We start from the raw sequence: 12,650 nt of genomic DNA, 5'->3' as shown, positions 1-12,650 counted from the left end.
TTTTTGGTTTATACTATGTCCTGTATAGACAAAGTTTCACTGTACTTGAATAGTGACAATGTTGGAGAACATTCTAAAGTAATGGAACTGCATGTTGAACTTTACCTTGAAGTTAAGTATTTACCATTTATCACAGTTAGTTAGCAGATCTATTTACCATAGACTATCTGTATTTTACATGATATACGCCTGTAATTTCTTGAATTTTTTAGATTCTTTTGGGGTTTTTTTCTACGATACCGATATTCAGCTGTAGAACAGTTAAAATGAAAGACCAATTTGTATTTAATTTGTTACAATATGATAATAATACCAAACTTATCACAGTGTATAAATGATTAAGTGTCACATTTTAATCATATTTACACATAAGAGGTTTCTGTTGTTCTAATTTTAATTTTTCTCTATAACAACCACTTCCTTTGCTTATGAGACCCATTCCCGTGACTTCACAGGGTAACATGATGAGATTTACATACCCTTTCAATCTGTAGTGAAATATTTGCAGAGAAGATCTGCACAAGAGTAATAAAGAAATCCAAGGATAAAGACCACACAGGGAAACAGACGCACGAAACACAGAACATGAAATAACCAAAATTGCACAAACAAAATAGACAAAAGCAAATGAGCAACTCAGATCCCACCAAAAACTGGCAGCATGGACCAGGTGCACTGGTAGGGTAAGTGTCCTCTGCTTTTCTAGAAACAATTTATGGTGAATCAGTAGAGGGTAAGCACCTCTGCGTTAGTTTAAAATATTAAGGATCAGTTTTTATTTTATAAATCAAATCAAGTGTAATATTTCACTTTCTTTATCAATTTTTTTTCTATGCTACATTTTGTAAGTCATCAGTGTTTTCAATGAAGACTTCCTTTCTACATGATATATTTACTATCTGCAGGAAGAGATACGATAGGAAAGTGAAACTACAGTATAATAATTTTTTTTTTATATCAAATACAATAAAATGCTTCACAAGGCACAGCTTGATACAACTGCAGAGATCAAACCTTGAACTGTTGGGGCAAATATGGACATACCATTCAAACTTGATACAGATTTAAATTTTGAGTACAATTAGATTTTTGACACAGGATAAGAAATTGACCAGAATCGATATGGTCACTTTTTGGCCTTCATTCCAAATCGGCTCAAGTTAAAACCAATCAAGTCTATCCAAACCTTCCTTTAGGGGTATGGCACCTTGTAGTTTCTGGACCCTTTGTTGTCCCTTATTCTTACCAGACTCTACTAACAACCCGAGCTGTTCAACAAGGTATTCCTTTTGTGGTATGGCACCTTGTAGTAAAATTTATACAAGATCTATACACATTAACACAAGTTATTGCCGGACATTAGGAAAATGCTTGTTTAGGGACCCTTTTAGGCCTCCAATTCCAAAAAGGGTCAAGTCTCAACCCCAAAAATCAATCCCAGTCTTTCTTTTGGTGGTATAGCACCTTGTAACACAGTTTCAAAAAGATTACTTCCTTAATAGTCAAGTAATTGTCTGAACATCAACAAAATGCATGTTTCTGCCCCTCCCTTTGGCTCCTAATTTCTAAAATGCTCAAATCTTAACCCTCAAAATCAATTCCAGTCTGGTTATTGTAGTGTAAAGTATTGTGAAACACAATAATAGACATTCCTATTATTTAACTTGAGTTATACAATTCAATTCTATGAAATGCGTACTTTTGCTCCCTTTGTAGCCCCTAATTAAAAAAAAATTGCAGCAACAACCCCAAAAATCAATACCAACCTTCTTTTTGTAATTTAGAACCTTGTTATAAATTTTATAAAGATCATCCAACTTAAATTCAAGTTATTGCAGGAGAAACCAAGTGTCTATGGACGAACAACGTTAACACAGATAACCACAATGACAACAGTATCATACCTTTATTCAATTGCAAATTTTTTGCGCAGTCATATAAAAATAGTCAAGATACATATAAATTGAGTTTTCCTAGAATGTCTTTTTTGATCCTCCATAAAAAAAACTTATGTGCCCCCTTTTGAAGCTTTTAGCATCCCCAATGGACGCTTGATGGACCAAACTTAGAGTGTCTCCTTCACACAAGTGTTACTTACATTCATCCCTGTACTCTTCTTTACATCGGTTTTTTATGACAGTGAGATTGAAGGCAGAATAACATCCTGAAAAAAATCAAATCAGAAATAACCATAGAAAAAAAGAGAAAAACAATTCCATATCCCATCCCTCAGACTTCACTATCCATAGTGAAACAAGAGGCTCAAAAGAGCCTGAATCACCCAAACTGGTTTCTTAAGTTAACATTTAGTTATTAAATAAGATTGCCATATGAACCCTACCACTGTCAAGATTAAGAACCAAATATAAAAATGTTATTCTTCAAAATTGCTGTGTAATTCAGAAGTACAACATTTATATAACATATATAAATAAAACATTACTGGGAATTATCTCTATGGTAAAGGAGGTAATTTGTCCACAAATGCAGTAAAACAGGAACCAATAAAAAACTAATCCATGAAACACAAGTCCAAGATTTATGACGGTTGTTTGGGGGGAACAACAAGGTTGAAATGTATGGACAATGTGATCCTTTATCTCTTGATTCAGTTAATGGCTATGTTGAGTTTTAATCACTTTTATGTTTACAAAGTAAATGATCAAAGTCTCATAACTGTCATGAAAATTGCTGAATCAAAATGGAGGTATGGTATGATGAACTACATATTGTGGCATACAATCCAACACAGGCATAATTATTTCACATGATTTTCACCTCAATTGAGCAAATAAGTTTAGTGACGTGAGTTCATGAGTTCATGTGAAATTCAGGTGAAATGAACCTTTATGTAATATTCATGTGAATTGATCGCAAGAAATTTGTGTTCAGAGATTAAGTGTGAAAATCATGTTAATTTTATGTGGAGTTCACATGAATTTTATGTGAAGCTGGATAAACATTAATTTTACATGAAAAATATATTTGCCTGTGTACCGTATTTTCCGGATAATTTTTTTCAGCAAAGTGTAATCCTCAACTTATTATCCACTTTGACATATATACGGATTCTTCAAGAAAAAATGTTCATTTACAATGCATTTCATTAGATTTGTTTAGTTCACTTTTGATTGCTTTAATTCAAAATTTTTGGTAAACTGCAATCAATGAAAGCCGTCACTCAAACAGTCAAACCAGCGATTGAGTTTGAACATTAACGATTATTGCCTCTATCTTTTATGAATGAATATGACGATGTTAATAAAAAAATTGGAAACTTTGAAACCGTTAAAATATATAAAAAAATTCTATAAGATAAGTTAACAAAGCTCTTTTTTTACTGGAAAGACATCATTGAGTGTTCTGGAGTTGTCGGTCATTTAATATGCAAATTTATACTCATTTACGATATATCGTAACACACATGCACATGACTCAAATTATAATTAGTTAAGGTGTTACCAAAATCGCTCACTGCAACCAAATGTGCAGGTAACAGTTATCTTTTATTGTATTTCGTAATACCAGGAAATATTGTTTATTAATTCCGCTTGTAATTATGACAAATTTGTCAAACAAATTTCCTGCTTATTTCACACATGGGTGCCCACGATTGACGAATTTCGTACGCTTGATGATCTAAGGCTTCAGAGCCATTGACATGCCATTCCATAAAAATAATTGAACTGGCGAACAAAGTACCCTTTCCCAAAAACACAATTATTAATTTAATTCAGAAACATCATACTTTGACATTGCTGGAATAATATGCTGTTGAAAACAAACCGCTCAACTCGGATCTCCGTTGACATCTACGATATATATGCACACGTCTGAACATCGACTTGTCTGCCAAATTCCACTTCTCTATGTTTTTCTTGTCGATTTTGGTCAAAATTAGGCAATTCGACTTATACTCCACCTCAACTTATAGTACGGAAAATACAATACACAATTTGAACAAATTCCATCTTGTGTTTTCAACAAGTTTTGTCAACAAAATGTCACCCAAGTGTTCAATGTAAGAGAAATGTCCAGGTCCCATAACTCCCCTAAATTACATGTATACTTAACTATTATAGTCAACATTACCTGTAATTTGAGCTGTGGTGCAGTTGACACTGATACACTTGTAGAGCTCATTTGTACAGCATAAGGTGGAATTGTACTGCTCACACTCTAGAATGGAAAAAGATCATTTCAATTAGAACAAGTACCTGGTTTTGCCTTTAATCCACTTCTATAGCTACAAGGAAGGCAGAAATGTCCAGTAAATATACCCATATATAGTGAAACTGGTTTAAACAGACCAAACCCCTTATAGGCTTTAAAATTGGTTTGGTTTAGGTAGGTGTTTTATGTAACCCTGTTTAAAACACATGGAGTATCAGAAGGAGGCTTTATAAGGTTCAGATATTATTTTTGAACATTCACAGTTCGGTTGGGATAGGTTTCACTGTGAACTCAATAAAACTGGCATTAAATGATAAAATGATGTACAAGTTTTTGTAAGAATCAGGCAAAATTGGAAAAAAATCAGAAACAAGAAAGTCAAAACCCCACCAATCAGACAATACAATTTCACTCAAGGATGCTTTTTTACTAATAGAATGTTAGAAAAATGAGGTTTTGACAGAGTTATCTGCCCTTCAGAGCATTTCAATGAAATAACAACTCAATTTACAAAAGTGATATGGAAAATAATGACTTTTTTTCAAGAATAGTCAACTTAAAATTTCAAAATGATTTATTTCAATACCATGTTTTACCCACTACCTGATACTTACATAGACATACCATTAACAATTAAAAACTCATTATGGAATAAAACATGCAACTCAATGACATCTTTATAATCATAAGAGTGAACTACAATGATATTTAATCTTTCATTGAAATGTAATTTCAAGCACAATAGTCAAGTTAAAAGCTGCACATTACTTATAATGAAATAATACCAAGAACAAAGCCATTACAAATTCAAAAATCTAAATTAAATATTGAAGTAGAACTTTTTAAAACATGAATCCGGTATACTTCAAAAGGAACTCATTCTCATTACCGCTAAACCATTCATGCATCTCTACAATTCTTTATTCAAATTTGACAATATTATACAATCAATTTCTCCTACAGTGAACCAAAGCCAACCCAATCTAGTACCATGATAAAGCAATACCATGCTATCAAAAAATTCTGCAACCAAATAATGCTTCTAACATTAACTTTAATGCTGATATTATTATTATTACATGTATTTGCAGTGCAACAAAAAAAAAAAAGGGAAGTATAAAACTATGGTTTTTCTACAGACCCAAAGAAGTTTTACTTTTTGTGCTAATATCTGTAGGATAGTCATTATTTACAATCACATATGGTTGTCTTTATTCCCTTAAACTATTTACTGAAGACCAGACCTTAAGAACGAGCTAAACTCATCAGAAGTTGCCCACCAACTGCTTTGCAGTCAAGGAAAGATTTCATGCAAGAATACCCAATTCACTACTTCAATGGATTATAACACATACACTGATAAGTTCAAAGACAGAGTAAGTCTTTTCTTGATTTAATGACGTTCACTAGCTGAGCTTCTTAAACTATTTGATTAGAAAACTGACAAAAAGATTTTTACCATCCATCAACATGATGTTAAAATCTATTTGTCCTGGGGATTCTCCCACCTGTACAGCAAGTTGATATCGGACAGCCTCCTATATTGCTTAAAACATATGACCCATCTGTATAAAGCCATACCAAATTTGAAATCCATTTATCCGTCTTGAGCCTAGATATATGTGATGAACTTTGGACAGACCAACAAGGTGATTCCAATAAACCAACCATTATGGAGTGAGGGTAAAATATCTATTGAATTGTCTGACAGAAGTTTAACTGTCCAGTCAACTACACAGGTAAGTTCATCAGGTGATACTTATTTAATCAATGGAAGAACAACTCTATTCACTGAACATCATCATTGTATGTGCTGTAATACAACACCGGAACAAACCTGTAACATTGTCTAATGTGTCTGTCCGCATTTTAATAATACAATAATATAATGATAAAAATTGCAAAAAATGTAGTAAATTTTATATAGATCTGCCTTTGGAAGCATTAACAAAATGTGACAAATTGTATGTAAACATTTCCATTCAACTAGCTATTTCACATTTAATGGCAAAAATAGTTAAAAATCATGACTTGTTATTCAAATAAAGGACACACAAATATCATATCCCTCATGGTAATTTCTTATTAATTCATTGAACAATGTTTAACAGATAAAGGTTGAGTGCTTTATCTAATAGCCACCCTGAAATGTGTATATTGTGCAACAAATTCATATAGGTCTACATCGATTAAAGCTTGTAAAAAGGATGGAGGACTAAATGATTGACCAATGGAATGCAGCATTACAAGCTTCATTATTTCATACCAAATGGCAGGTTTTTGTGGGTGTAAAATTTTGTGTGTTTGAGGCAAAAAAGTATGTTAAAAATGTTGGCGTAACTTATTTAGTCGGATGCTAAATGATACATTTAGTACGTAAGACATATTTTGACATTTTTATACCGACCACTTTATTATTAAAATTATTCACTTTTTGGTGTTAATAATGCTTCAAAACATATACTACACCTTGGATTATTTGAGTTTCATGGCATGTAAGCCACAAAATAAATTATGAAATAATGAGGTCTTAATAGCGAGCGCAGCGAAGCAGTATGAGCTCTACCGTTATTACATGTACTTTCTAAATTTCCCTTAAGGTTCCCCAATATACATGTACTAACGAAAAAAAGTCATGTCCCAGAACTAACAAAAAGTGACTGTCCTTACGGAGAAAATTCATCATTTCCTTCAATCAAACAAATAAAAAAAATATAGATCAAGATTACGTTTCAGTAAAAATAAAATCATATTTTCTGATAGTTTTCAAGTCTTTTTCTAATTTGTTTTACTTATTTAAAGAAGTCAATGTTATGTTTATAAAAACTTCGGGAAACACGAGGATGTACATGTACGTATGTGTATCTCCGCTGTTCCACTGTTGCTGTTGTCAAGAACCTATAACCAGCCTCAGAAAAAAATGTAACTCCGATTATATTATCAAAATCGAAGCATAGCTTTTCTAAGAGAGGAAAGGCAATCATTTTCTTGTTTGGAATTTGCAGCTGTCGTCTGAATTTCGCTTACATCACATGATATGTGTAAAATATTCCCACCATTCATGGAAAACTGTAATAATTCCAGTATCTGTACCGAACGATCTGACAGGCCAAAACTGAAAAGGATGTTGCTGCTAGAGATGCCCTTAAGGGATAAAAAATGTAAAGTATAGCGAAATGCTATAAAGTTATTAACCATTTTGAGAGTGAGGGGAAAGGGGGTATGCTCATGGGGTTGGTATTTTGGGGAAAAACTTTGTTCAAGTTATTCATTCATTGGGAAAAAAAATCCCCCATTAATTAAAAAGACAGATTTTCAAATAGAAATATATTGATTTTGCTTGCTACTAAAATATAAATAAAAATACTGCACTTGTGAAGCAAACATTTTCATCCAGGTCGACCCCTGAACCCCCCTCTTTGTCCTTTATTATTTTTACGAGTCTAGCACGGATGGTACATGTATAGTAAAGCTCAAGGTGCTTGCTTATTTAGGCAATGCCTACCCCATATTATGTAAAACAATTAAGTATCAGTGTTTCTAAAAATCAGACAGAAGGTGATTCATGCATGTCAAAAACCCACCAAATTCAGTTTTATTTCTTGTTCAGAGACAGTTATTGATCACATAATCAATCTCATTTTTTCATTTGGTTGTTGCGCTTTCGAAATAAAAAATTATATACATTGTACATGGAATTGGCACTTTGCAAGAGTTATCATTCTTGATTTGGTTTCATTTGGTTGAGTTCAGTGGTAGATGAATGTATGATTTTCTAAAAAAGTGCAGATTTGAATGCAGAAATGATTATCATTATGTGAAAGTATAGCATATGTAGACTGAAAAAAGCATTGTTTGTTTGATGGGTTTTTCTTAACCATCAATCACTTGACCATCGGCAGTGTCTGAATTATATATGGACTGGTATTTAAATTGAATCATTTCCCTTTGAGGGCATTAGACAATATTAAATCCTTCATAAAGATCTGCAAAAGATGCCCAACCAATCTGTAAAGTCAAATCAAAATCCACAGAGCAGTTTAAGGAAGTTGAATTCACAATAATGTCAAAAAAGGAACTGACAAACAGAATATGTATTTATAAATGTTACATTAGAACACATGTATTTGATAGAAGTTACATATGTGTTTATTTATGTTATTGATGTTGATATCAACATCATGTGACTTAAGGTCTACTCGTTTAGTAAGTTCCACTGATAGATTAGGAGGAACTGTGATGGGAAACGAAGTATATCTGAGTAGTCATTTGTCTCTTGGCCAGTAAACATCAGTTTTTCACCCTCTCTATCATATGTTCTGAGAACAATTGTTGTAAATAGATTTACATTATAAGTTATATTTAGTCTATGTGTATGTATATTTATGATTGTTGACTTGACACTGATATTGGTTCATATTGTAATAATATGAATTTCTTCTGTAGTGTGATTTAAGATTGCTGCAGCGGCTTTGGACATGCAGAGTTGGTAAAATAAATAAGTTTTACTGTGCTGTCCAGGCAAGCTATTATCCCAATACAAGTATTTGTGTTTTATTTATATATGATTTATGTTCGATTGAGGTTTCATTAAAACATAATGGTAATTTCTTTATACATGTACTTTTCCAACTTTGGTTATGATTAACACCATACTGACCTTCCCAAACAGGAGCTGGTTTAGCTGTTGGCTTTGATGTAGTAGTAATAGGAGTGGGTTTACCTAAAAGCAGTTTAAATATATTTATTTCATACAGACAACCAATTCAATTCAATAGTACTTTCTTTATAGTTCTATTTATAAGAGAATCTTATAAGTTAGCAAAAACTGCTTATAAATATTAACTGCAAAAAAATGCATTATTGGAAGAGTAATCAAGAGAACCAAGGTTATAGCGGTAATCAAAAGAATGCAATCCAGAGACAAAGACCAGACATGGAAAACATACATACACAACAAGGAACATAAAGTAACTAAAATCAAACATACAAAGTAACAAAAGCAAATAAGCAACTCAGACTCCACTAAAAACTGGGAGCATGGACCAGGTGCACCAGTAGGGAAGGCATCCTCTGCTTTTCTAGAAACGCCTGCCGAGTTGCTCATAAAAAGTCCGGGGTAGACAAACGAGGAAAGGAAAACTATGACCCATTGAGTAAATCAGTCTTCATGGTGCAGATGGAAAAACCATAGCGATCCACGAGTTCATGATGACGACCATAAAACTTCTGTAGTGATGACTTCAATCTTGTAGCAACATAACCCTGTTCCAGAAGTCCATTTGTTAGAGTTCTAGTGCAATACAAAAAGTCTGCATAGTTTCGGCAAGCTCTGGCATAACATATGAGTTGTGATATGAACACTCCATAAACAGGTGCTGAAGGGATGCTGCCACAGATGAAAGGAAAGTTGAAAGGAAAGTTGACAATTCTGAATGAAAAGTCATCACATTTGTCGTAAAGTTTGGTCAATAGTTTTCCTTTACCATCGATTCCAAGTGAGGTCAAGATATGAGGCTGACCTTACAGTGTCTGTAGTATCCTTTATCTCATGTTCTTTGGGGTAGATGCGATGTATCAAATCCCCGAAATTGTTTGTTTAAAGATAATACGTCATCTATATAGCGGAAACTGAGATTAAAGGATTTAGCCAAACGATATTCTTTCTTTCGGATCAAATCAGCTATAAAGTCAGCCTCATAAGAGTGAAGGAATAGGTCAGCAATTAAAGGAGCACAATTTATTCCCATTGGAATGCCAACCGTTTGTTAAAAACCGTCCACCACACTGGACAAATACGTTGTCGATTAAAAATTCCTGCATTTTGTAAACATCTTCCTCTGTATATTTGGAAGATGATTTGGAATTATTTCTTACAAAGTATGAGGAATCTTTACCAATAACTATATATTTGTATCTAGGTATACCATCTTTTTTGGAAAAACAACAGAAAGTATACAGTGTTGAAAAATCATAGATTTTAATGCTATTATATTCAGATAATAGTCTTGAACTGATTGTCTTGGAACATAGTATTACACCACCTCTAATGGTGAGCCTCAATCACTCACCTGGTTAAATTTTTGCCTTTCAAAGACACTAAAAGAACAGCTTTCCAATGTCCCCCCCCCCCCCAAAAAAAAAAAAAAATTGTGGAAAACTTTAAATTCACTGAAATTTTCTAAGTCCAAGGGCCGTAACTTCCGTAAAAATCATTCAACCGTAACCAAAGTCAAACTTAATCTGTAACTTCTCATAGTAAGACTACAAAATTTAAAATTGATTGGAAAAAGCATTACAAAAATGTGAGGAAAACTGTAAATTCACTGAAATTTTCCAAGTCAAAGGGCCATACCTTCTGTAAAAATAGTTCATCCTTAACCAAAGTGGAACTTAATCTGTAACTCTTCATGATAAGGCCACATACCAAAAACAAACTTATTTGGTAAAAGCATAATAAAAAAAATGCGGAAAACTATTATGGTTTTCAAGATAATGGCTGAAAACTGCTAATACATTATTTTTTGCCTTTCAAGGACGATAACTCTAACATGAAATCATTTGGCAACTTTGATCCAATGTAGACTTTTGTAGGCCTTATCATAAGGATCATTTCAGCAAATGAAAGTTCCTTTCAATCTATCAGTTTTTCAAGATAATGGCTGAAAACTGTAAAAAATCGTAGTGCTGATAGTACTGGCGGTTTTTGATTCCTGTGAAAATTGTAGCATGAACAAAATTTTTAAGATTTTATGATGTTAAATAAAATTAAGATCATACATTGCATTTAAAATACTATTTTAAAAGAACTGTCCTTTTCAACATGTATATACTACTGATCCAACTTCACACATATTTACAAATTTCTGTTCCATTTCACTTTTTTTTACCCTAATTTTTAATCTACCTAAAAGTCAATGCGCATTTACATTCAAAAATATATTAACAGAGTATTTATCCTACATAACAATTATACTGAAATAAAACCAATATCAGCTTAAGAAAATAATTTCCTTTACACAAGATTTTTAAAATCTAGACACTTCAATCAATTTGAATTTTCCCACCAATTTTACTTGGTTAAAATAAATGTTCTCCACTTCCAGTTTATAGATGGTAAAAAATTAATGATAGGATGTATAATTTGACTGATAGGTGTGTTAAAATGAAAATATTAAACAAATTTTATCTTTCAAGACATATTACTGCTCAAAATAAATGCTCTGAATGTAAATTTATTAATAAATATTTTCTCAAGGCCAAAAAGGAGTCTCTCAATTCTTGAGTTGATATAAAGACAAGATCCTTAATTTTATTTGCATAAATGATTTAATATTACTGAGCAGATAAATAGCAGGAAGCATATTTACTTGTCATATATGAGGTATTGAATGATATAAAAGGAATTACATTTGGACTATATTTATGTGAAGTGTTCAGAAATAGTAGGGAAGTTCTACTGAAAGACTGGTGACAAGGTATTTAGATCCTGAAGGACAAAAAACCCAAAAATGTCATTTTTTCTTATCTTTCAAGGGCAGTAACTCTAACAAGGAGTCATCCAACAACTTATTTGAGTAACAGTAGCCATGTTTTTCATGGATAAAAAATCCCCATACCAGATCTATGCACAACACCCTAAGAAATATTCATACTAAGTTTTTAGTCTAAATCTAAAGGTTTTCGAGATATATATATGTGAAAAACTGTCTGATCCCTATGTTCAATTTTTAGTAAAGCAGACATGTTTTTTCTATGGATCAAAAATTCCCCCGTCTATTCTCTGGTATGCAAAATAACCAAAGAAACATTCAACCCAAGTTTAGTTCTAATTGGTCAAGTTATTGTCAGGGGAGAAGATGTTTGAAAATAAAAACATTATAAAGAGCAAAAAAAAGTTGAAAAAAGGGCAATAGTTCCATTATGGCTTGACAAATTAAAACAAAAAATTATCTACAGATAGATCTCATCATACTGAACACTTTTTTTTGCTTTACAACTTTACAAGTAATGACTGTATTTTTAGTAACCACACATGATTATTTCTTAAAAATCTTATGAAACAGAATTCATAAAATAAAAAATATGTGAGCAATGGCTCAGTAGTAACACCCCAATTTCAATCACAATATAAGGAAAATAAACGAAGTCCTTGGTAAACAGGAAGTTGCAGTAGAATTTGTTTTTATAGTAAAAAAACTATAAAATATACCTATTGGAAGAATGTGTTAATATTTCAGGCCACTGTGATAATCAGCTACTGAGAAAAATGTTGTGAAATTTCAACTTTTAAAAATATCAAGTAAAAAAAACCTAATTCATCGGTAAACAGAAAGTTGTCAAATTTTTCTGAAAATGGGTCCCACCATATGGCATACCTACAGGAAGAATGTGTTAAATTTCAAGCTGCTGTGAATGAAAAAATCATTAGACACAGGGAACATAGACAAGGGTAATACAGTATACCACCCTCTCCT

General features: G+C 32.4%; 1 protein-coding gene across 4 annotated transcripts in view; it reads right to left on the bottom strand.

Annotated features, from left to right (window-relative positions):
• LOC148614279 (uncharacterized) overlaps positions 1-12,650 on the bottom strand; it is a 48,362-nt gene that overhangs the window by 16,639 nt on the left and 19,073 nt on the right. For 2 of the 4 annotated variants that reach the window (XM_088588295.1, XM_088588294.1), the window contains exons 10-13: positions 8,834-8,896; positions 6,011-6,031; positions 4,093-4,179; positions 2,099-2,164 (exon numbers count right to left, since the gene is read on the bottom strand). In XM_088588295.1, coding sequence (XP_088444421.1) covers positions 2,099-2,164; positions 4,093-4,179; positions 6,011-6,031; positions 8,834-8,896 — 237 coding nt within the window. The remainder of the gene's footprint in view (positions 1-2,098; positions 2,165-4,092; positions 4,180-6,010; positions 6,032-8,833; positions 8,897-12,650) is intronic. The other 2 variants (XM_088588297.1, XM_088588296.1) reach the window with 1 other exon arrangement.

This window comes from Perna viridis, chromosome 6 (assembly GCF_037379345.1).
Source record: "Perna viridis isolate PV_CMFRI_1.1 ecotype Kerala chromosome 6, ASM3737934v1, whole genome shotgun sequence".
Classification (NCBI taxonomy): Eukaryota; Metazoa; Mollusca; class Bivalvia; order Mytilida; family Mytilidae; genus Perna; species Perna viridis.
The sequence above is the reverse complement of the archived record's forward strand: the minus strand, read 5'-3'. Positions and strand labels throughout refer to the sequence as shown.